General features: G+C 38.9%; 1 protein-coding gene across 1 annotated transcript; it reads right to left on the reverse strand.

Annotated features, from left to right (window-relative positions):
• Nucleotides 1-268: 268 nt before the first annotated feature.
• LOC103262334 (arylamine N-acetyltransferase 1-like) lies at nt 269-11,500 on the reverse strand. Its single transcript, XM_008059951.2, has 2 exons — nt 11,430-11,500; nt 269-1,347 (listed from the first exon to the last, which is right to left on the reverse strand). Exon 2 carries the CDS (start codon nt 1,339-1,341, stop codon nt 469-471), a length of 873 nt encoding a protein of 290 aa, XP_008058142.1. The 5' UTR covers nt 1,342-1,347; nt 11,430-11,500; the 3' UTR covers nt 269-468.
• Nucleotides 11,501-23,878: the final 12,378 nt, after the last annotated feature.

Below are 23,878 nucleotides of genomic sequence, written 5' to 3' on the forward strand. Positions count from 1 at the left end.
GAGAGGAAGATTCTATTGAGGAAAAATCCCCTAGCTCCATGACATCTTAAGTCTTCCAAAAGAAACTGTGATTCACATTATACTAGTCCATTAGCCAACAATGTTTAATATACTTTATAGACAATAAGTTTTCCTATGATATTTTATTTACCTATCTACCACTAAAATTTTTCTATGAATTCAACAATAAACCAATATTGAAAATTTTCTAGCACAAATCATTCTGGTTCCCAAGATAATCACAGGCCGTCCTTAAAACATCTTTATTTTTATTAATTTAATAAGTGAGCTGTTACTTCCTTAAAAAGCTAGGTAATTACATATGCTGACAGTTTTATGGGTGAAATAATTTGATGTCTAGGATTTTCTTCAAAATAATGTGAGAGTATAGAGAATATCTAATAGGTCATCAGCTGATGAATGGTGAGCTGGATGATACATACCCAAGGATTTATTTTGCTTCTTACTCTAAATAGTAAAAAATCGATCAGTATGTATGGACACAAGCTTTTTCTCCAAGGAAATATTAAATATATTTTTCAGCACTTCTTCTACTTCTTCCTCATTCAAAGTCTTAAAATCTACCAGATCCGTATTATCCTTATAACTGAATCTCCTGGAGGTGAGGTGGAGGCCCACTAAAAAGTAAACTCCTTCTGGGGTCTGCAAGGAACACAGGGATGTGGTTTTTAACAGAGATGTTGGAGATTCTTGCAAGTATGCATTCACAGACTCAAAATCTTCCATTGTTCGAGGTTCAAGAGTAAAGGAGTAGAGTTTACGATATTTATTCTTTTCCAGGAGATCAGAATCAAGAAATTCTTCATTTGGAACATATGAATCTCTTCTGATTTGGTCCAGGTACCAGATTCCACTCTCTTCTGTCAAGCAGAAGATGCAAGGCACCTGAGGCTGATCCTTTCCAGAAATTAACTCCAGAGGTTGCCACATTTGGTAGGAGCTTCCAAACCCAGCATCAACAATATAGCTTCTACCATCAAGGTTCACCTGCAGTACAAGGTGAACCATGGTTTTGCTATATTTGTTGTCTGTCGTGTTATAAACATACCCTCCCAACAGTGTAGTCTCAAAACCAATTGTGGTCAGAGCCCAGTGCAGAAGCTGATTGACCTGGAGACACCACCCACCCCGGTTCTTTCTCACAATGAGATCAAAAATGGCCTTTAAGTCCAACTCCATGGGTTCCCCGCAATGCATGTTAAGGTTCTCAAAAGGAACAGCTCGGATCTGGTGCTGGAGAATGTCAGTTAACGTGTCCAAGTCCAGTTTTCTCCTAGAGTTCTTAAAACCAATTCTTTCAAAATATGCTTCAATGTCCATGATCCCCTAAGCAAGGAAAATAAAACAAAAATAACATTACTTTTGCACTTGGATTTCTGAGTAGAATAATTATAGGTATAATATATTTTGAATATGTAAAACATACATTTAAAATGTATTTTAAGTGGTGATAAGTGTCTGTAATAATAATTCTTTCTATTAATACTTTCATTGTGTGAATTCCTTTTGCACGCATAAGTTCACTTATTAGTCTCAGAAATCTGTAAGGAACTATTATCATTTCTTCTACCTTTCAAGCACAAGGAGTTGGGAATCCAGATTAGATGATAAAACAAATTATCAACAGTTTGTAGTTTTCTACAAACTGATGAATAAAAAAGGAGATTCCAATTTGTATTAATTAAAGTAGGCTTATAAACAGTTCCTGATATAAGCAGGTGTATACAAAAGAGCACAAGGCATTCATGGTACCTGACCTACTTGAATTCCCTTTAGTTGAGCCTTATGCAGTCAAAATTCCCCACCCAAATAATTAAATTCTTTCATGCATTTACTGATTCAATCATTCAATATATAGTTTACTGAATACTGATACTATGTTTCCTACTGATCTAGTGCTTGCTTGCTCTGAAAAATCTTACACATTTTAGTGAGAGTTGAGGTGACACAGATAGGAAATTGAATTAGTGGGGAAAAAAGCGCAATTTGTTAGTTTGTGATAAGTTTTCTGGGAGACACTAAAGCATAGAAAGGAGTAAGTGCACAAGGGGAGCTTCAATTGCAAACAAGGGGGCTCAAGAAAGACTGAAAAATCTTTAAGGATTCTAGAGTATAAGTTCTGTGGATATTTGTGGGAAAGATCGTCCTAAACAGGGAGAACAGAAAGTCAAAAGACCTTATACTGGAATCTGTCTAGAGTGTTCAAGAAACATCTAGGAAGCCTGGGGGATTGGAGTAGAGTGAGCGAGAAGGAGAGTGAATTAAGATGAGATCAGACAGGTAACAGTGGCCTTGGAGCCAGGCAGTCAATATGATTTTTACTCTAAGTAAGACGAGAAATCTACATGGGAGAGGAATGAGAGGAGGGCTGTAATTGGAACAATGTGTATCACAATCAAAGTGATCTTCCTGGCTCCTGTATGGAGAATGGGCTGTCCATATTGAGCTCTGTGAATAGTCACCTGGCCTAGGTAGGACCATTTCAAACAAACGCATATACTCTAGGACCAATGCTTTGTGCATGGATGGCATGTGAACTAAGTATACCACTGAGACTTTATTGAGGGATTTTGTTGAAAACTAAGGATGTACTTTCTGCTGCAGTACTAAAAGCTAGTGTGATATTAACCCAAGCTATTGGGAAGAACCTCCTGATGTCAGCACTAACAAAGTATTGGCTAAGTTGAGAAATAAAAAACAAGAGAAGGTAGACGGAGGAAAGAACTTGAGGAAGCCTAATTCCATCTTTTAACTTTCAGATAGTATGACTCCCCTCCCCCACCCAAAAAAAACTGCTTGCTACATTTAAACTTTTCAAAGGACTCTTTGCAACCTGCTGTCATAGACTTTTAATTTATTGAGACTTTGATTGCTATGGTTGTGCCCATACCTCACGACTAACTCCTTTGTAATATGTCTCAGCTTGAGGATGACATGGGACAAAGGGACATGTTCCAGAGGTGAATGGTGACAAGTGAAACATCTCTACTTTCCTCCTTAATGTTATTATTTTTTGTATTCTTTCTCTTTTTGACTCAGCTATTGTTCCCATATTACCACTGTTCCCAACTCGCTCTCTTCTTGAGATCTACATTATTTCCCCTAAATATATTAGACTCATTGCATTTATTTTCATCCTAACTTGCACCAGTACCCTTTCTCAACATTTAGACAAGCTCTAAAACTCTGTTGCTCAAGAAGAAAGAGAGCAAATTTTATAGCGTCAGACTACCTCAAACACTCTCTGGTCCCTAACACAGAATCTATACTGAGTATATACTATAAGAGGGGGAAAGGCTGATCCAAAAGGAATAATGTGGTTTATACATGCCTGGCCATTTGACTCTTGCTTAGAAGATCATTCCTTCTATTAAAAAATTACTTCATATTTCTTTTTAAATGGCATAGTCTGTCTATAAGTGTTTATCTCTTTGCTGTGTTTTCTGTCTCTCTCTCTCCCTCTCTCATAATTTTTCTGTTTCTCTCCCTCCATACATTCCCTTTCCCATTTTTTTCCTTTTATTTTTCTAAGATAAAATGTTGACCTGAAATTTAGTAACTGCAGGACTTTATTTGAAAGAAGCTTACTTCTGTTAGAGGCCTGGTACTGGCAAAATGTTGCAAACAAATAATACTTGAATATTCTGTAACTAGACATAAGAATTGTGTATTACTAAAGGTGTGATTAAAGGTAGAATGCTGAAAGCACTTAGAAAGAAGTTGCCAGGAACACAGTTAACTGAAAACGTTACTAGTTTTATATGTTCATTTGTAGAATCTCTGTGCAGTGCCATATCTTTTCCTTTCAGCTTGATCATAAAAATAAGAGGAGACTTGAAGGAGGCAGAGTGAAGTTGTTTAGGGAGCCCTCTGAGAACTCTCACAAAGGCACTGGATATCTTTCTTACTAAGTCAAAAGTAGGTTGGTCTTCAGTTTTAAATCAGAAGACTTAGAATGTTTCTTCTCTCTGGCCCAAACTCTAGAAACAATAGAAAATATAGTTGAAAAAAACAAACAAACATGGCTTTGCTTGAAAACAGAAGTTTAGTTTTATAGACCATAATTTATTAAGATCTCCTAAAAAAATCACAAAACAACAAAAAAGGGAGTGCATAGTAAAGTGAACTTCTGAGTTAAATAAATAAGTGTGTACAAAGTATAACCACAGGAGATGGGAGCAACACTGATGGGACTTGAGCTGCAAGTTTATATGCCTAGAGGTGGGAGAATCTACCATGAGGGGTCCAGAAGCAACCAATCAGAAGATGAACTGTCATGGGGTCAGCAAGGAGGGATGAACCATGTTCCATAACACAGATCCCTACCATGACATGTATCAAACACACTAAGACCATTATGTAGCGGTAGCACCTGGTGTTCCTTTAGGTGACAACTATACTCAGGGATATTAGAACAGGAAAATAGAATAAAGTTCTTATGGCATCACCAGCAAGGAAGGAGGACTACCTATGTACAGAAAATCGGCCATCAGATTATTTCCTGTTATATTCACCCACCCCCACCTCCACTGTAAAAACTGAAGAGTACAAGCAAATCCCAACTGGACATGTCACTAGCCCCACTAGACTCAAGAAACAAATAATGCCAGGCATGATGGCTCATGCCTGCAATCCCAGCACTTTGGGAGGCTGAGTTGGGAGGATTGCTTGAGCATAGAAGTTTGAGACCAGCCTAGGCAACATAGCAAGGCCTTGTCTCTACAAGAAATAAAAAAACTTGGTTAAGTATGGTGGGACACACCTGTAATCCCAGCTACCTAGCAGACTGAGGCAGAAGGATTGCCTGAGCCCAGGAGGCCAAAGCTGCAGCGAGCCATGATCGTGCCACTGCACTCCAGTTTGGATGACAGAATGAAACCATGACTTAATAAATAAAATAAAACAAAATATAGAGACAGAGGTATCATATATGAATACTAAGGAAAAAAATGAAAATGTACTATGAGATCAAGATGAGAAGAAAAGACAATGTGTAAAAGTTACAGGCAAAAAAAAAAAAAGACAACTAATTTGAGAATAAAAAGAAACTAAATAGAAATAAATTCTTTACAGGTACTTAGAGCTATAGACCATGTAAAATGATTCAATGACAAAGAGCCAAAAAAAGATGTGAAAAAAATAATGTAGTTTTATGAAAAGAAAGATTTCTTTTCAGAATAAAGGACATAAATAAAGCTAATATAAACTAATGCCAAAAAGAAAGAAACTATATAGATACAATATTACCAATACACATTATGTAGAAGAAAATTATGGCATTCATAGTAAAAGTGAATGGAAAGATAAAGCAATTAAGTCAGCCAGGAAGAAACTAACAGATACAGAAAGTAGTCAAAGACAATTCCCTGTAAAGATAATTGGTGCTTCTAAAATAAACTCAAAAAGTAGAATAGAAAATGTTTACAAAGATAGCAAAAAAATGTTTTCCTGAAACTATGCAAAAATTAAATCTGAAAAATGAAAGAGACATGATTCTGGGGAAGTTTGATTAAAATGCTTGACATTAGAATATACCTTATTATGTCCATCCTACCAAAGACAATCTACAGATTCAACGTTATACCCGTTAAATTACCAATATCATTCTTCTCAGGCCTGGAAATGACAACACAAAAATTCATATGGAAACATAAACGACCACAAATAGCCAAAACAATCCTTAGCAAAAGAAGCAAAGCAAGCGGGATGTATCACATTTCTAGACTTTAGACTTTACTAAAATGTTACAATAATCAAAACAACCTGGCATTGATACAAGAACAGGCATATAGATCAATGGAACAGGATAGAGGTTCCGGAAGCAAAACCTCAATTTCTCAAGTCATCTTCAACAAAGCCTCCACCAATAACCACTGGGGAGAAGAGAACCTAGTCAGTAAATAGTGCTGGGAAAACTGGATGACCACATGCAGAAGATTGAAACAAGACCCCTACCTGTCAATATACACAAAAATCAACTCTAATTGGACCAAAGACCAAAATGTAAAACCTCAAACTATAAGAATCTTAGAAAATGCAGGAGACATCTTTATAGATATCAGAGTAGACAACCAATTCCTGATCAAAACCTCAGGTGTCCATGCCATAAGGGATGAGATAGACAAGTGGGACCTCAGTAAACTGAAAAGCTTCTGCAAAGCAAAAGAAACCATCAAGAGAGCAGGGAGACAGTTCACAGAATGGGGAAAAATATTTGGCAACTATAAATCTGACAAAGGCCTAACATCTAGGATCTACAAGAAACTCAAACATGCCAAAAGGAAAAAAAAAAACAAGAACAAAAAAAACACTCCAGCCCCATTACAAAATGGGCAAAAGACAAGATAGACATTTCTCAGAAGAAGATATATAGGCAGTCAACAGACACATGAAAAAGTGCTCAGCCTCACTAATCATCAGAGAAATGCAAATCAGAACCACATTGAGATACCACCCAACCCCAGTAAGAATGGCCATCATTAATAAAACAAACAACAACAGATGCTAGTGAGGATGTGGAGAAAAGGGAATGCTTCTACGCTGCTGGTGGGCATGCAAACTAGTTCAACCTCTATGGAAAGCAGTGTGACCATTTCTAAAAGAACTAGACAGACCTTCCATATGACCCAGCAATCCCCCTACTGGAAATACACCCAGAGGAACTGAAATCATTCTACAAAAAGGATGCCTGCACATGCATGTTTATTGCGGCACTATTGACAATAGCAAACACATGGAACCAACTGTGCTGTCCATCAGAACTGGACAGATAAAACAAATGTGGTGCATATACACAATGGAGTATTATGAAGCTGTAAAGGACAAATATATGGACTTCACAGCAACTTGGTTGGATTTAGAGTCTATCATACTCAGTGATCTATCACAGAAACAAAGAACAGAGTTTCATATGCTCTCACTCATAAACAGACCCTGAACATGTACCATAATCCTGTAAGAAAGGGATTGGCAGTAGCAGGATACTACCTGAGTGGGGGTGGGGACACAACATCAATAAGGGTACCTGACCTCAAACCAGGCAAAGTGGGGACCAAAGGGAGGCCCAAACTTTACCTGTATGATGTCCACTTGTATACCTAATCCTGAATTGTATCCTACATCTTTAAAATAAAAAATGTAAAAAATACATAATAAGAAAGAATATATCTTATTAAATTATTAAAACTCAAAATGAGAGACAAACTATCTGGTGGAAAAAGAAAATTCTGTGTGAAAGATAAAATAGAAGGGTAGCAACAGAATGTTCCACAGAAATATCTATAAGTGGGGTAGTGGAACTATGACTTTCAAGGACTGAAGAAAAATGTTATCACCACATATTATTCTGACTACTACTCTATTTTATCATAAAGGCAACTTGAATATAAAGATAACCTCAATCATAAAAGAGCTTAAGAAATGCAACAACACTGCACTATCTCGATAAAGAGTTTTTGCTTCATTGCCCAGTGGAGAAGTAAATTAAAATGAAAACTAAGAAGTAGAGAAGCCACACTAAAGGAGTGTTGGTAAGCCCTGACTCCTCTCAGTACAAACAAAGAGTAGAAAGTTATGAGAATGATGGCTACTGAATAAGCCATTTTGACATATACGGAGAAGGAAATATGAAGTTAAAAATTAAATCTGGCTGGGCTCGGTGGCTCAGTCTGTAATCCCACCGCTATGGGAGGCCGAGGTGAATGGATTGCCTGAGCCCGCGGGTTTGAGACCCGCCTGGGCAACTTGGCAAGTCCTCATCTTTACAATAAATAAAAAATTAGCCAGGCATGGTAGCGCACGCCTGTAGCTCCAGCTACTTGGAAGGCTGAGGCGGAAGGATCACCGGAGCCCAGCAGGTCGAGGCTGCGGTGGCCAGGAGCGGCCACTGCACTCTAGTCTGGGCGACAGAGTGAGACTCTAACTCAAATAATAATAATAATAATAATAAATCTAAAGATCAATATAGACCAGATTCAAGGAAAATGTGACCTGCATTGTCAACACTAGAATTTTTAAAGATAAACTTAGCTACATTAAAATTTTGGAAAGTTTACTTGAGTAGACAGTAGTTCATAAATCAGCACCAGCTCCAAGTAGTTCAATGCTCTACTGGGGAACAGTGGAGTATGAGAGAGAAACTTCTTTAAAATATTCGTAGAAGTAAGACAAAAAAATATATATTTGATTGGTTAGAGTGGAGAGTCCCTAGTTAGAGGTTAGAGTTAGATGTTAGTTGGCAGTTTCTGACTGGTAAAGTCTGTGTTCATTTTATTATTTACATTGGTAGCCCAAAGCACTGGAGCTGTCATGGCTAATGGATTTCAAATTAAAAGATTTTTAGGCCAGGCGTGGTGGCTCATGCCTGTAATTCCGGCACTTTGGGAGGCTGAGGAAAGAGGACTGCCTGAGTCCAGAGGTTCAAGACCAGCCTGGGCAACTTGGTGAGACTGCGTCTCTACAATCAATAAAAAAATTAGCGGGGTGTGGTAGCGTGCACCTATAGTTCCATCTACTTGGAAGGCTGACATGAAAGGATCACCTGATTCCAGCAGGTTGAGGCTAGGGTGGCCATGAGTGTGCCACTGCACTCTAGCCTGGGCGACGGAGTGAGACTCCCACTCAAAAAAAAAAAAAAAAAAAAAGATTTTTAGCAGAACATGTTCTGGTTAAATTATTGAAATGTAAAACAGAAAGCATCTATGTGTAATAAAATAGGGAGGGGTAGAACCTGAAAGGAATTGGAGAGTGTATTTCCTGTTTAAAGTAACAAAAACACAAGTTTTAAAAATAGATGGCTTAACTTAAATGAAATCCATTGGACCTATTGTTTTCCACCATAGATATAGAAGGGTAAAAATAGAGCATGCTTAGTGTGCCTAAGAGGGCACATGTGTCCAGTGAGGCTTCAGGACTGAGTGTGGGAAGAACATTTTTAGTAAGCCACCTACATCTTTTATCATTTTATTGTTTCTCTGGCCTGGCTACTGTGTTCCTATATTTTAGGACCTGTACCCCAGTTTCCCTTTGGAGGACTTTCCAAGGACTCCTGGAGCTGCTCTGCCCGCCTATGCAGAGAGCTGGATGTGTCAGAGACTTATGTTCTGCCAGGAAAGCCTTGGGTCAATGACTTATTGGGAGGAGGTTTAGAAAGCCCAGCCTTGTGTATGGACCCAATTTGGAGTTTCAATTTACATACAGGCTGCAGATAGGTTTCTCTCGGCACTTCCTCAAATCATTGGCACATGGATCCTTGTCTCCGTGTCTGGTTTTAGGGAACCTGCCTAAGTCACCAGGATGGTCATTTTGGAGAACTGTGTAAAAGAAAGGTAAGAAACACTGAATGAAGCAGTGGGGCTAGAATGCCAGGGAAAAACTTGCTTTTATTTCTGGTTGATTACATGAATGTTTGCTGTTTTGTTGAAGATTTAGTTAACCATCTGTTGTGATTTTTCCCTAAGTGACATGGCACTTCAATCATAAATCACACTCTTGGATGTACCCTTGGAGAGCAGGTTGATATGCAGAACTCATTGTTCATTCCCTGGTCTCTGAGATCTATCCATATTTTATGTATAGCCGTGGTTTTCAATTTATTTTTGGCTAAAGAAACTCTTTTTTTTTCCCCAGAAGAAGTTGTAAGCAAGAGACCAATGTAGAAGAATTAAAAGCAGATTGATCCAGAGCTATCCTGCCCATCATGCCTTGGCTACAAGCAGCACAAGTATGATTATGGACAGAGATGAAATCTTCTACACTTACTGCATGGATTTCTGGCATTAATGAGTAGAATAATTATAAAGAGAGCTAATTTTTTTGAGTCAAGGTCTCACTCTGTCACACAGGCATGCTCACGGCCACTGCAGCCTCAACCTGCTGGTCTCAGGTGATCCTTCCACCTCAGCCTTCTAAGTAGCTGGAACTACTCAGGCGTGCGCCACCATGCCTGGTTAAGTTTTTTGATTTACCATAGAGATGAGGTCTCGTCAGGTTGCCCAGGTTGGTCTTGAACCCCTGGGCTCAGGCAATCCTCTCACCTTGGCCTCCCAAAGCGCTGGGATTATAGGTGCCTGGCATCTTGTCTTTTTCTGAGTGTTTTTTTTTTTAATTAATTTATTTTCCTATGCCTCCCTATCTCTTTTGTTTTTGCCACAGTGAAGGAAAGGCCTAGCATCTCACTAGGTTAACACGACAACCCAGCCCTTTCCCAAGCCAACCCTTTGGCTTTCTGGATGGAAGAAAGTTTTCTGGGCTAGTCACACAAAAGACCATCACTCAACCATCCTTAGTGTCCAGAAGGTCTTCATCCCAGCCATGGCTCCCACTCTCCCACTAAATGCCTCTGGTGACCAGATGGGTGGTGTGGGACACTTGCAGCAGGCCAGGAAAGCAAATCTAAAGGAAGACAGCTGCTACAGCTGAAGACCATAAAGACCAGACAAAATAAGTCTCTGGGCAGCATGCAGCTAGGGAGTTGGCAGTTACAAAGTTCCTTTTAGGGGAGCGGGTGGTGTCAGTTGTTTTGTGTTCAAGATACTAAAGGGAGGAGCCTAGGGAAGAGAGGGAGCAGCTCATCAGAATGGCAAACAGGCTTACTGTTGTTCTGGTATCATGCCAGAACACTGGAGCAGAGCCCAGAGCAGAGTGCACATCGCACCCCTAGCTCCTGGAACTGTTTGCCCAGGCAGGCCCCTCTCTCCTGTGGATCTACAAGTCCATGTTCAGGGGGTGACGCTCTCTGTTTGGCTGAGAGTGAGGGAGTTAATTTCTTGTCATTTATGGCTCCTGGAGACTCTCTCCACTAAGCCTCCTTCCAACATGATAAATCTTCCCCCAGGAATTCCGCTAGATGTTGCAGACAACATAATTCAATCTCCCTAGACATCTGGAATCTTAGGGGTTTTCTATGCAGCGAACACAAGAAGAGCAGGAATCGTTAGGAGCTTGCTGTTTACAGAATTAACTGCACCCCTTGAGATACACCTCATTGGAGACAGAGGAGGGTGTGGACACCACTGTAACAAGTATCCAACAGGAAAATCCAGTTAGAGAAGTTCCCTTAAACACATAAGCTATCTTTTAATACACATATTTAACCTTCACACAACCTCTTTAAGTAAGCAGTATTGTTATTTCCATTTTACTGAAGGAGAAACAGTTTTAGAGATGCGAAATAACTTGGCAAAGTTTTCACAGCTACAAAGTGGTGTGGCTGTGAACCTCAAACACAGATGGTTTGAATCAAGCGTCTGTTATAGTCAACATTATTCTGCAGCATTCGATTCCAAGTATGTGGCAGCCAAACTTTCTGAACTTGAAATTCAGGTATAATGTACAATCTACTCTCTTGTACTCACATTTGAGATAGGATTAAACACCATTTTTTTAAAAGTACACTGCATGTTACTTACAGATCTCAACTCTTCTTCGGCCAGCAACCAAGAACCAGGCTGAATGCAATTCGTTCACAACCAAAGTCGGCTGAAAAGTACTTTCAGTCCCAAAGTCTGCAGTAGAGGAAGTGTTCTCTTTGGCTTTCCAAATGGCCCTGCCCCCAGATTCTGGTTAGAACCATCCCAGGGATCTCTGGGAAATGTAGTTGCAAGGCCCCTGTATAACTCTTAATCAAATCTCTTTCACAGAAAAAGTGAGGAAAGTTCTATTATTTGAAGACCCCCATACCACAGGCTGGGAGGGGGTATGCCCTGGTATTTCACCCAGTTCCTGCTCTTTGGGAGCCTGACACCAAACTTTATGCTATGTGGAAGGTGAGAGGTTAGACCAGGTCCAAGAAAAGTAGATCCAATTTTTAAAAAAACGGCAGAAAAGCAAGATGGGTAGTTTTAATCCCACTCCCAGGTTATGGTACACTTTCTTCATCAATTCCTATAAGGCCTCTCTGTTTTTGTTTATCTAACACCTCTCATCCTTACTCCCATTTACCTCTCTACCCAAAAGCACCTTGTAATGTGTCTGAAATAAGTATGCATGTAGTATGAGTATTACATATGTCATATGGTTTTGTTTCTGGTTACTTTTTTGATCCACTAAAATGATATTGGTCTATAACTTTTGGTGTTTCTTAAGCACCTTCTACACACACACCATGTATATTATTGTATATATACACACACATATATAAATATTAATGTTTTATTGATACATGATAATTGTACATATTTATGGAGTGCAATGTGGTGTTCTGATACAAGTATGCATTGTGCAGTGATAAAATCACGGTCATTAGCATATCCGTCACCTTAAACATTTATTATTTCTTAGTTGTGAAAACACTCAAAATCCTTTCTTCTAGTTATTTGAAATTTGCAATGCATTATTGTTAGCTACAGTCAACTGGACAATAGAGTACTAGAACTTATTCCTTCTATCTAACTGTAACATTGTACCTGTTGACCAACCTCTGCCTATCTCCCCCTCCCCGCTATCCTCTTCAGTGTCTGGGAACCACTATTCCACTCTGAATTTCTGTGAGATCCATTTTTTTAGGTTCTACATGAGAGTGAGATCTGTGGTCTTCATGACATAATTGTTGCCCTGTGCTATGCCTTAGGCACCTACTCTTCTAGTACCTTCCTCTGATGCCCTGCTGCACGAAGCTAGGACACTCTACAGGATGGACAGGTAGATGAAACTGCAATTTAATGCCCTTGGGACCACTGGGACCACCACTCAGCCCAGGATGATGGGAGTTGGAGCCTAAATAGTCTCATGTTCTACCTGCTCAGGTGAGATTACTCTTAGGCATGTACAACACTGACTCCTGGCGTTGTCTAGAGGGATTATGCTACCTTTGTCCATAACCTGCCAATAATGCACACTTTGTTGATTCTCAAACTGCTCTGGTCTCTCTCTGCCACTCCTGCACTGGTGCTTCCTTTAATCACACCCCAATAATCTGCTTGAATGTGAATCCTTGTTTTCCAACCTGGTTTTAGAGAAATCCAACCTAAGACCATCCTACCAGTTCTGCCGGTATAGGACACTTGGTTACCGCCTACCCTTGGTTACTAGAAACATGAATGTGAGGAATACTTTCCTAGACATTCCCTGTAGGTTAGTAGGAGAACTTTGTTGGGATATATATTGGGAATGGGATTGGCTGAGGGACAGAGCCCATGTGAACTTACTTTCACTCAGTACTACCAGATTTATGTTCTTTTGTGTAGAAGGATTCCCATTTTCCTCATATTCTTCTTCACACTTCATGCTAGCAACCTTCAAATGTCTGCCAATTTTATGTGTCTAAGGTGATAGCTGTGTTCTTTTAATTTTCACTTCTCTGATTACTAGTGAATTTGAGCAGCTCTTTACATACCTATTGAACTTTCACATTTCCATTTGTGAATTAAATGGCAAGGTTTTGAGGATGAACTCCTTCTGCCAAATTAGTCAGGACACAGAAGGAATGAGGGATATATTGAGGAGTAGATCTTGCTAGGAAAACTTTGATCGGGCTGGAGGTGGGGCAGGAAGGAAATAATGTCAGAATGGGGGGTTGGGTTCTGGACCATTTGTAGCAGAGTATGGGAGAAGGATTGTTCAATGGAGTATGAACATTTTCCTCTTGATTCCGGGAAACGTGACACCAGGAATTAAAGAGTTATTTATAATCCAGATTAGCACATTTATAATTCTGAGATGACTTTGTCATTATTGTCAAAGTGACAGAAGGCCTTGCGGACTGTCGTGAGAATTCTGAAATCAGGAGACTTGTGGCGAAGGGGGAGTAAGACCAGAGCCAAGGATCCTGGTGTCCAAGGGAAGGGATGCCTGAGGTTGTAGGGTTGGGATGTCAAGGGGCTTGAAAACACCCTACAGCCTTGAGTGAAGTGGTCGTCAAAACTTCCTAATCAAAATCTGACTACATTAAGGTTTTTCATGTGGAAGGAGAGCAGAACTGGGAAATACTTGAACTGGCACTGAGCACTCCCTCACCATAGAAGTAAGAGATACAGAGCTGGAGTAGGGAGATAATAGTGATAATGTAAAGAAAAGGTCCAGCCGGGCTCGGTGGCTCAGCCTGCAATCCTGTGCCTTGGGAGGCTGAGGTGAGTGGATTGCCTGAGCCCGAGGGTTCGAGACCCGCCTGGGCCACTTGGCAAGACCCCATCTCTACAATAAATCAAAATGAGCTGGGCGTGGTAGCGCGCGCCTGTAGTTTCAGCTACTTGCAAGGCTGTGGCGGAAGGATCGCTGGAGCCCAGTGGCTCGAGGTTGCAGTGGCCGGGAGCGGCCACTGCCCTCAAGTCTGGGCGACTGAGTGAGACTCCAACTCAAAAAAAAAAAAAGTTCCCTCTTCACTGTGACATATGCAAGTTGAAAGCATACTGGTGTTTTTAAAAACACAAAGTATCAGAGTTAGTATGTCTGGTTTAAAGATTCTAACATCTGCTAACTCACTTTCATGTCAAAATTCCAAAGTTTGGTAATTGGTTCTTTATTCCCTTTCTAAAGAAAAAGAAAACGGACAACAACAACAACAAACTTTATGTTTGCAAAGGCAGGAAGAAAGGCATAAAAGCTCTCCCTTTCCTGAACTTCCCTGAAGAAGGGCACTGTAGCAACACTGTATCCAAGTTGACACTTTTTTTTGCTTACCATATCTGTTTCAAAATATGTTTACCAAGACTTCTGGTTTCCACTCTAACAGGTAAAGTTTGATATTATCCTTCCCATCTTCTCATCAAGGAGAAAATGAAATAAACTGAAAATAAACAACTCTTCTAAAATCCATCATAAAATTCAGGTCAAAAGGCAAACTGCCACCCTGAAAAGGGGAGTGACAGGTGAATACAGAGGATTACAGTTTGTTCTCAGTCCTGGGAACTAACTAAATTGTCTCTTCAATAAATTAAAAATTAGCCAGGCGTGGCAGCGCATGCCTCTAGTTCCGGCTACTTGGAAGGCTGAGGTGGAAGGATCGCCGGAGCCCAGCAGGTCGATGCTGGGGTGGCTGAGGCCAGCAGGCTGATGCTGGGGTGGCCGTGGGGTGGCCATGAGTGTGTCACTGCACTCCAGCCTGGGCAACAGAGTGAGATTCCAACTCAATACTTTTTTAAAAAGCAAGAAGAGCAATTTTCCAACTTCTTTAGTGTATATTTATCCCTTTCTTCTGTTTGGTTGTACCTTGCTATAATTGATGTAGACATGGGACTCCAATTTTAAAACTTGTCTTAGGTTTTTTTATTCAGGTCAATCTTTGAAGGACCTTAGGTCACAAATTCAGCCTGATTGGGTCTTTATTCACCCTTATAATTTACTTTCATTTGCCATGTACCTCTTTCAGAGAAATATCAGTTCTTTCCTAGTTATCTGTATTCTAGTTTGACTAGTGGAAAGGTTGTCTTTTCTCCTTCATTTATTCTGTATTTATTCCTACCTTCATGAGTCAGTAGGGGGAATGAGCTTACAGATCAAGCTGGACAGGAATAGAAGATATTTCCTATCCTCTTAAAACATCATGCCAGGACATCTTGTTGGGACTTGCAGTTATAGTATGACAGGAGCAGAAATGTAGATGTCAGCTCTACCTTCACTCCATTTTGTCTCCAAAGAGTTATATTCACAAAACATGTAAGATCTGTATCTTAGTCCATTTTCTGTTGCTTACAAAGGAATAACTGAAACTGGGTAATTGATAAAGAACAAAATTTGCTTCTTACAGTTCTAGAAGCTCAGAAGTCCAAGTTTGAGGGGCTAAATCTGTTGAGAGGCTTCTTTCTGGCAGGGACTCTCTGTAGAATCCCAAGGCAACACGGGGTGCAACACATAATGAGAGGACGGAGGATTATAAGACCAGGATTATAAGACCACAGATGAACTCAGCATTTTAGGACCATGAAAACAAGTAATTCATGAGTTACTAAGGCTCAATGAAGACAACTTGAGAGTTTAAAACTCTTGGGTGCCCAACCTCAGGGTGTCTTCACACTTTTGTGTTTTACCTGCAGAAGCCCCACCAAGTCCTTATTGTGAACACTCGGGAATAGCCCTCTCTTGTTTCTGGCAGAGGGAGGAGAAAAATAACCACTGTTATGTAAGCCCAGAACATCTGGCTCCCTTTTTGCTCAAAGGAAATTACTTTACAAGAGCCTGACTGAAGTGAAGAGAGGAAAACATTCAACTCTAACCTTCTTTAATGTTCTTGTCTCGCCTAAGAGGTGCAAGCTGAGTAGATTGCTACCTAATCATGGGACTATAAAACACTTCTCTTTTCTCCACATCTTACAATGACATCAACAGGGATGCTGTATATAATGGAGAATTACAGCTGAAAAACTGCAAGTTTCAGACTCTATTTTAAAAAGAGTTTCTAGAGAAACGCAAAGACAAAAAAGAAATTAAAAACAAGGACACTAAAGGAAATTTATACCTCAGACACATGCAGCTACAGGAAACAATAAAGATAGTACAGTTCCTACTCAGATAAACGTAACCCTCACACCAAAGGCCTACACACCTCAGGACATATAACCCAGGACATAATGTCCAGCTTCTAAAGTAAAATGACAGAAAATGCTAACACACACAAAAAAGAAGCCCAAAGAGACAAAGGAGACATCATAATCCAATTTACATGTGGTATTTTGGTATTATCAGACCAGAAATTTAAAATAATGATGATTAATATACTAAGGCCTTTAATGGACAGCATGCACGAATGGATGGGTAATATTAGCATACAGATTAAGATTTAAACAGAAAAAAAAGCAAATGCTAAAAATAAAAAAAATCATAATAGAAATAAAGAACACCTTTGATGGACTCCCTAGTAGATAGGACATGAGCAAAAGAAAAAAAATCAGTGATACTGTCAGTGGAAACATTCCAAATTAAAATCCAAAGAAAGAAAAAAAAGAGCAAAATGGGAGTATGTGTGAACTGTGGAATGATTATGAAAGGTGAGATACAGATATAGATATGTCATGAGAATACCAGGAACAGGAGAAGAAAAAAGAAAGAAAGGAGCATAAGAAATATTTGAAATAAAAATGGCTGATGATTTATTTTCCACAATTAATCATCAGATCCAGAAATCTCAGAGAACAGCAAGTAGGATAAATACTCAATAATCTACACCTAAGCTTATCATATTAAAACTACAGAAACATAATGACTGAGAAAATCTTAAAAGAAGCCAGGGAAGGGGGTAAAAACCATTATATATACACAGAGAAAATTACAGAAATTACATTAAATGCCTTTTCATAAAGCATGCAAGCAAGAAGACAGTGGAGTGAAATATTTAAAATATTGAAAGAAAACACATACCACTTTACAATTCTATATCCAGCAAAATTATTTTTCAAAAGAGAAGATGGGGACCATTGGTTTTGCATGTAAAAAGCTGAAAGTTTCCACTCTATCCTAACAATGAGTAAAAAGCTGAACAAACTGAAAAGTCAACAACGCTTCTTAGATTCCCAAGAGAGGTGAAAAATCACAGGACATACCACTACCCCTCCAAAATGGAGAGACTGATAGGTAAGTCAGAGAATTGCAGCTTTTAGGAGCAGAAATCCACAAACACAAACGCACATGGGAACCAGTGCCAGGAGAGGGAAATCTGAGTAATAATTGATAAACTACTGGAGGCCCAGTGTAGGCAAGTCTGAGAGATTAAAAACTCTAGGGGACCCAGTCATCCAGGGCCTGTACTTTTGTGACTTTTTCCTTCAAGAACTTGACCAGTTCTCACAGTGAATATCTGAGAAAAATTCCCTCATGCTTTTGGCAGGGGAAGGGGAAAAGGATCCACTTTGAAATATGCCAGTGCATTCTGTTGTTCTTAACAAGGTCTGCCCTTAGAAACTAGTTAACTAGAGCCTAACTTGATGGTATTATATCAAAGCCTAAATCTAGAGTTGAGGAAGGGGTGACTTGGGCACTTTTATGGCTGCCACAGCTGGTGTCACACTGGGTCACACCCTGAGTTTACAGCCTCCCAGATAAGTAGCACTGAGGCTTGCCCAAGGACATATTTGATATGGCTGGCTGCCACTGAAATTTATTTGTAGGCTTGAGATCACTTTAGTTAACCTTTGGTTAATCAGGTTGGCACTCAAGTTCCTTCTGCGAAGGCAGTGGATTCTCCTCTTCCCCAGGGTGTTAAATGTTCCTTCCGTGGGAACTGGCTTGGAGTCAAGAGCCAGTCAGCTGCTATGGGTCAGCACAGTTCCAATGCAAATTCCCATCACGCCCCTCACCCTCCCACTTGCATACAGATTGTACTGTACAAGGTTAGTAGGTAATGAGAGATTGCCCTTCCTACTCTCTTCTATACATCTTTTGTTGTTGTTGTTCTAATGCTAAAACCAGGTACTGTGGTCACCTTATTTGTTTAGCTCTTGAGCAAGTGCTTTTTTGCATCAATAGTTCAATTTGATATTCCTAGACAATCCTAGAGGGTTCTAGTCTACCATCATGTTCAACCTCCTCTAAAAGGTCTTTGTTTTGCTTGTGGATAACCACTTTTTCCAACACAACTTGTTGAAGAGATTATCTTCTCCTCATTGTGTGTTCTTGGCACCCTATTCAAATATTAGTTGACCATATATATGGAGATTATTTCCAGGAATCCCTATCCTGTTCCATTGTTGTACATGTCTCTCTTTATGCCAGTACCACATTGTTTTAATTACTACAGGCTTGTAATATATTTTTGGATCAGAAAGTGTGAGTCCTCCAGCATCTTGGCACTTCTTTTTCAAGATTGTTTGGCTAGTTGAGATTCTTTATGGTTCCATATGAATTTTAGAATGATTTTTTTCCTATTTTTGCAAAAAATGTGGGATTTTGATAGGGAATGCATTGATGCTGTAGATCACTTTGGGTTGTCTTGACATCTTAACAACATTAAGCTTTCCAATCCACGAACATAGAATGTCTTTCTGTTTATTTGTGTTTTCTTTAACCTTTTTCAGCAATATTTTGTAATTTTTAATGTACAAGTCTTTCACTTCCTTGCTAAATTACCAAGCATTTTATTTGATGCTTTTTTAAAAATGTAATTAAAAAATTTTTTAGACAGTTCCTCATTATTATAACATCTTATTTTTGTATCCTGTCATTTAATTTAATTGATTCTTTCTACCTTTTTTGTTTTTGTTTTTGGTGGAGCATTTAGGATTTTCTACATGTAAGACTGTGCATCTACAAATAAAGATAATTTTAATTCTTCCTTTCCAATTTGGATGCCTTTTATTTATATTTCTTGCCTAATTGCTCTTGATAGAAATTCCAGTACTATGTTGAATAGAGGTGATGACAGTATCTTCTATAGTTTGAATGTTTATGTTCTCCAAACTCAGATTGAAATTTAATTGCCATTGTAACAGTATTAAGATGTGGTAATTTTAAGAGATATTTGGGGTTCTGCCCTCAGGAATAGATTAACCTCACAATATGAAGGACTTTTTGGAGTGGGTTCAATCTCTTCTGCTGTTTTTTTTGTTTGTTTGTTTGTTTGTTTTAATTTTGAGACAGGCTCTTGCTCTGTCTCCCAGGCTGCAGCGCAAGGTCACAATCATAACTCACTAGAGCCTTGAACTCCTGAGCATAAATGATACTCGAGCCTTAGCCTCTTGAGGACTGAGAGACTACAGCTGAAATTACAGACATGTGCCACCATCACCAGGTAATTTAAAAATTTTTTAAGGGATGGCGTCTTACTATATTGCCCAGGCTGGTCTCAAACTCCGACCTCGAGTGATGTTCCCACTTTGGTTTTCCAAAGTGCTGGGATTACAGGTATGAGCCACCATGCCTGAGTCCTTTCATGATCTTAACATGTGAGAACACAGAGATCCTCTTTGCCTTTCCACATTCTGCCATGTGGTTATACAGCAAGATGGTCCTTGACAGATGCAGGCTCCTTGTTATTGCTCTTCCCAGCCTCCAAAACTCTGAAAAAATAAATTTTTGTCCATTATAAGCTATCCAGCCTGTGGGACTCTGTTATAGCAGCACAGAATGGACTAGGACAGTAGTCTTACCTTCTTCCAGGTTTTAGAGAAAATATATTCTGTTTTTCAGTATTGGGAATGATGTTAGCCTTTGTAAGATGTGTATGTGCGTGTGTGTGTGTGTGTGTGTGTATCATCATTATGCTGAGTTTCATTCCTTTTAACTTAATTTGTTGAGAGGTTTTATAATGAAAGCATTGTAGAATTCTATCAGATGGTTTTTCTGCCTGTTTCAATGATCATGGATTTTCACCCTTCATTCTGCTAACGTGGGGTATCATATTGATTGATTTTCATACGCTGAAACATCCTTGTCTCATCAGGATGAATCACACTTGGTCATGGTATAGGATCCTTTTAATGTATGTTGAATCTTGTTTGGAACATTTTGTTGAGAATTTTTGCATCTGTGTTCATCAGAGGTACTAGCCAATAGTTTTTGTTTTTATAACATCAGTCTTAGATAATAGGGTAATGCTGACCTCGTAAAATACGTTTGGAAGTGTTCCCTCCTTTTCACTTGTGGGGAAATGTTTGAAAGGGTTAGCATTAATTCTAAGTTTCACTGGAGATTTTTGGCTAGGTTTTTCATTGGAGACTTTTGGCTATTGATTCCATCTTATAGCTAGTCATAAATGTGTTCTGAGTTTCTATTTTCTCATGATTCTGTCTTGGTTGGTTGTCTGTGCCTAGTAATTTATCCATTTCTTCCAGGTTATCCAATTTGTTGGTGTATAATTGTTCATAATAGCCTTTTACAATCTTTTTTAGATCGGTGGCACTAATTGTAATTTGTTTTATTTCATTTCTGATACTACTAATTTGAGTCTTCTCTCTTTTTAACTTAGTCTAGCTAAAGGTTTGTCCATTTTGTTTGTTTTAAAAAATATATTTACATTGATATTTTTTCTATTGTGTTTTATTCTCTATTTCTTTTCTTTGTGCTCTAACCTTTATTATTTCCTTCCTTCTGGTAACTTTGGACTTAATTTCTTCTTCTTTTTCTGTTCCCTTGAGGTGCAAAGTTAGGTTGTTTATTTGGATATTTATTTTCTTTTTATTTATTTATTTATTTTTATTTTTTAAAACATGTGGGATACAAGTCAGGGTTAGGTATACAAATGTTCGTTATGCAGGTAACCTTGTTGATGAGGTGTGCCCCTCCCTTCCCTGGCAGTTTCCCTCAACGGCCAATCACACCTCCCCTCCCCTGGCAGTTTCCCGCTACTGCCAATCCCTTTCTTACAGGATTATAATTGTTCAAGGTCTGTTTGTGAGTGAGAACATATGGTACTCTGTTCTTTGTTTCTGTGATAGATCACTGAGTATGATCTCCTCTAAATCCATCCAAGTTGCTGCCAAGTCCCTATGTTTGTACTTCTTTACGGCTGCATAATATTCCATTGTGTATATGTACCACATTTTAAAAATCCAGTCCAGCTTTGATGGGCAACATGGTTGGTTCCATGTTTTTGCTATTGTGAATAGAGCTGCAACAAACACACGTGTGCAGGTACAGGTATCTTTTTTTGTAGAATTATTTGCGTTTCTCTGGGTACATTCCCAATAGGAGAATTGCTGGGTCATATAAAAGGTCAATTTTTAGTTCTTTCAGAAATCACCACACTGTCTTCCAAAGAGGTTGTAATAGCTTGCATTCCCACCAGCAATGTAGAAGCGTTCCTTTTTCTCCACATCCTTGCCAGCACCTGTTGTTGTTTGTTTTATTAATGATGGTCATTCTTTCTGGGGTTAGGTGGTATCTCAATGTGGTTTTGATTTGCATTTCTCTGATGATGAGTGAGGCTGAGCACTTTTTCATGTGTCTGTTGGCTGCCCATATATCTTCTTTTGAGAAGTGTCCATTCATGTCTTTTGCCTACTTTTTAATAGTGCTGTTTGTTTTTTTCCTTTTGGTGCATTTCAGTTCCTTATAGATCCTAGATGTTAGGCCTTTGTCAAATATACAGTTGGCATATATTTTTTACCATTCTGTGTGCTGTCTCCCCACTCTTTTGATGGTTTCTTTTGCTTTGCAGAAGCTTATCGGTTTGATGAGGTTCCTCTCTTATCTCTTATGGTATAGGCACTTGGGGTTTTATCAGGAATTGTGTGCCAGTTCCAATTTCTATAAGGGTGTCTCCTGCATTTTCTAAGATCCTTATAGTTTGAGGTTTTACAGTTAGGTCTTTGATCCATTTAGAGTTCATTTTTGTGTATGGTGATAGGTAGGGTTCTTGTTTCAATCTTCTGCAAGTTGTCAACCAGTTTTTCCAGCACTATTTACTGACTAGGTTCTCCTCGCCCCAGTGGTTGTTGTTGGAGGCTTTGTCAAAGATGAGTTGGTTGAGAAATTGAGGCTTTGCTTCTGGAGTCTTTATTCTGCTCCATTGGTTTGTATGCCTGTTCTTGTACCAATACCAGGCTGTTTTGATTATTGTAGGCTTATAGTAAAGTTTGAAGTCTGGAAGTATGATACCTCCCACTTTGTTTCTTTTGCTAAAGATTGTTTTGGCTATTCGTGGTCATTTATGTTTCCATATGAATTTCTGTATTATCATTTCCAGGTCTTAGAAGAATGTTGGTAATTTGATGGGTATTGCGTTGAATCTGTAGACTACCTTTGGTAGGGTAGACATCTTAACAATATTGATTCTTCCTATCCATGAGCATGGAATATTTTTCCATTTGTTTGTGTCTTCTTGGATTTCTTTGAGCAGTGTTTTGTAGTTCTCATTGTAAAGGTCTTTCACTTCTCTGGTTAGGAAGATGCCTAGGTATTTCTTTTTTTCTTTCTTTCTTTCTTTTTTGGCTATCATGAATGGGATTGTGCTTTTTATTTTGGTGTCTGCCTGCTTGTTGTTGGTGTATAAGAATGCAACTGTACCCTGAGGCTTTGCCAAAGTTTTTTTTCAGTGCAAGCAGACTTTGACAGATTCTCTTGGATTTTCAAGATATAGGATCATATCGTCAGCAAAGAGGGATAACTTAACTTCCTCTTCCTATTTGGATACCCCTGATTTCATTCTCTTGACTAATTGCTCTAGCTAGGACTTCCAACACACTGTTGACCAAATGGGGTGAGAGCAGGCAGCCTTGTCTTCTCCAGTTTTCAGTTTCTAGTTTCTGTTCTTTTAGCAATATGCTAGCTATGCATTTATTGTAGATGGCACTTACTATTTTGAGGTATGCTCCTTCTGTATCTAGAGTTTGAGGTTTTTAAACATGAAGAGATGCTGAATTTTATCAAAAGTTTTTTCCACAACTAATGACGTAATCATGTGATTCTTGTTTTTACTTCTGTTGATATATAATTACATTTATTGTCTTGCCAATGTTGAACCCCCACCATCCTAGGGATGAAGCCTACTTTGTCTTGGTGGATGATTTTTGAGATGTATTTTTGGATCTGATTTGCTAGAATCTTATTGAGGATTTTTGCATCTATTTTCATAAGGGATATTGGCCTGTAGTTCTCTCTTTTTTGTTGGATCTTTACTCAGTTTGGGTATCAGTGTGCTGTTGGCTTCATAAAATGATTTGGGAAGAATTCCATCTTTTGGAATACTTTCAGTGGGATTGGTGCCAGCTCCTCCTTGTGCATCTTGTAGAATTCTACTGGAAAGCTATCCAGTCCAGGGCTTTTTTTGTAGGTAGCTTTCTTATGACAGAGTCAGTTTTCTGGGCTATTATTGGTCTATTTAGTGTCTCAATCTCTTCTTGTTTCAAATGTTAGAAAGTCCTCCATTTCATTTAGGTTATCAAGTTTGTTTCCATACAGGTGTGCATAGTGATCTCTGATAATCTTTTGTATTTCTTTGGAGTCAATTGTGATTTGATCTTTTGTATTTCTGATTGTGTTTATTTGGGCTTTT

Source organism: Carlito syrichta, unplaced genomic scaffold, assembly GCF_000164805.1.
Source record: "Carlito syrichta isolate Samal-C Ts95f unplaced genomic scaffold, Tarsius_syrichta-2.0.1 Scaffold304454, whole genome shotgun sequence".
NCBI classification, from domain to species: domain Eukaryota; kingdom Metazoa; phylum Chordata; class Mammalia; order Primates; family Tarsiidae; genus Carlito; species Carlito syrichta.

Excerpts from the sequence above, each read along its gene's own strand:
- LOC103262334 (XM_008059951.2), bottom strand. The coding sequence starts at position 1,341 with ATGGACATTGAAGCATATTTTGAAAGAATTGGTTTTAAGAACTCTAGG.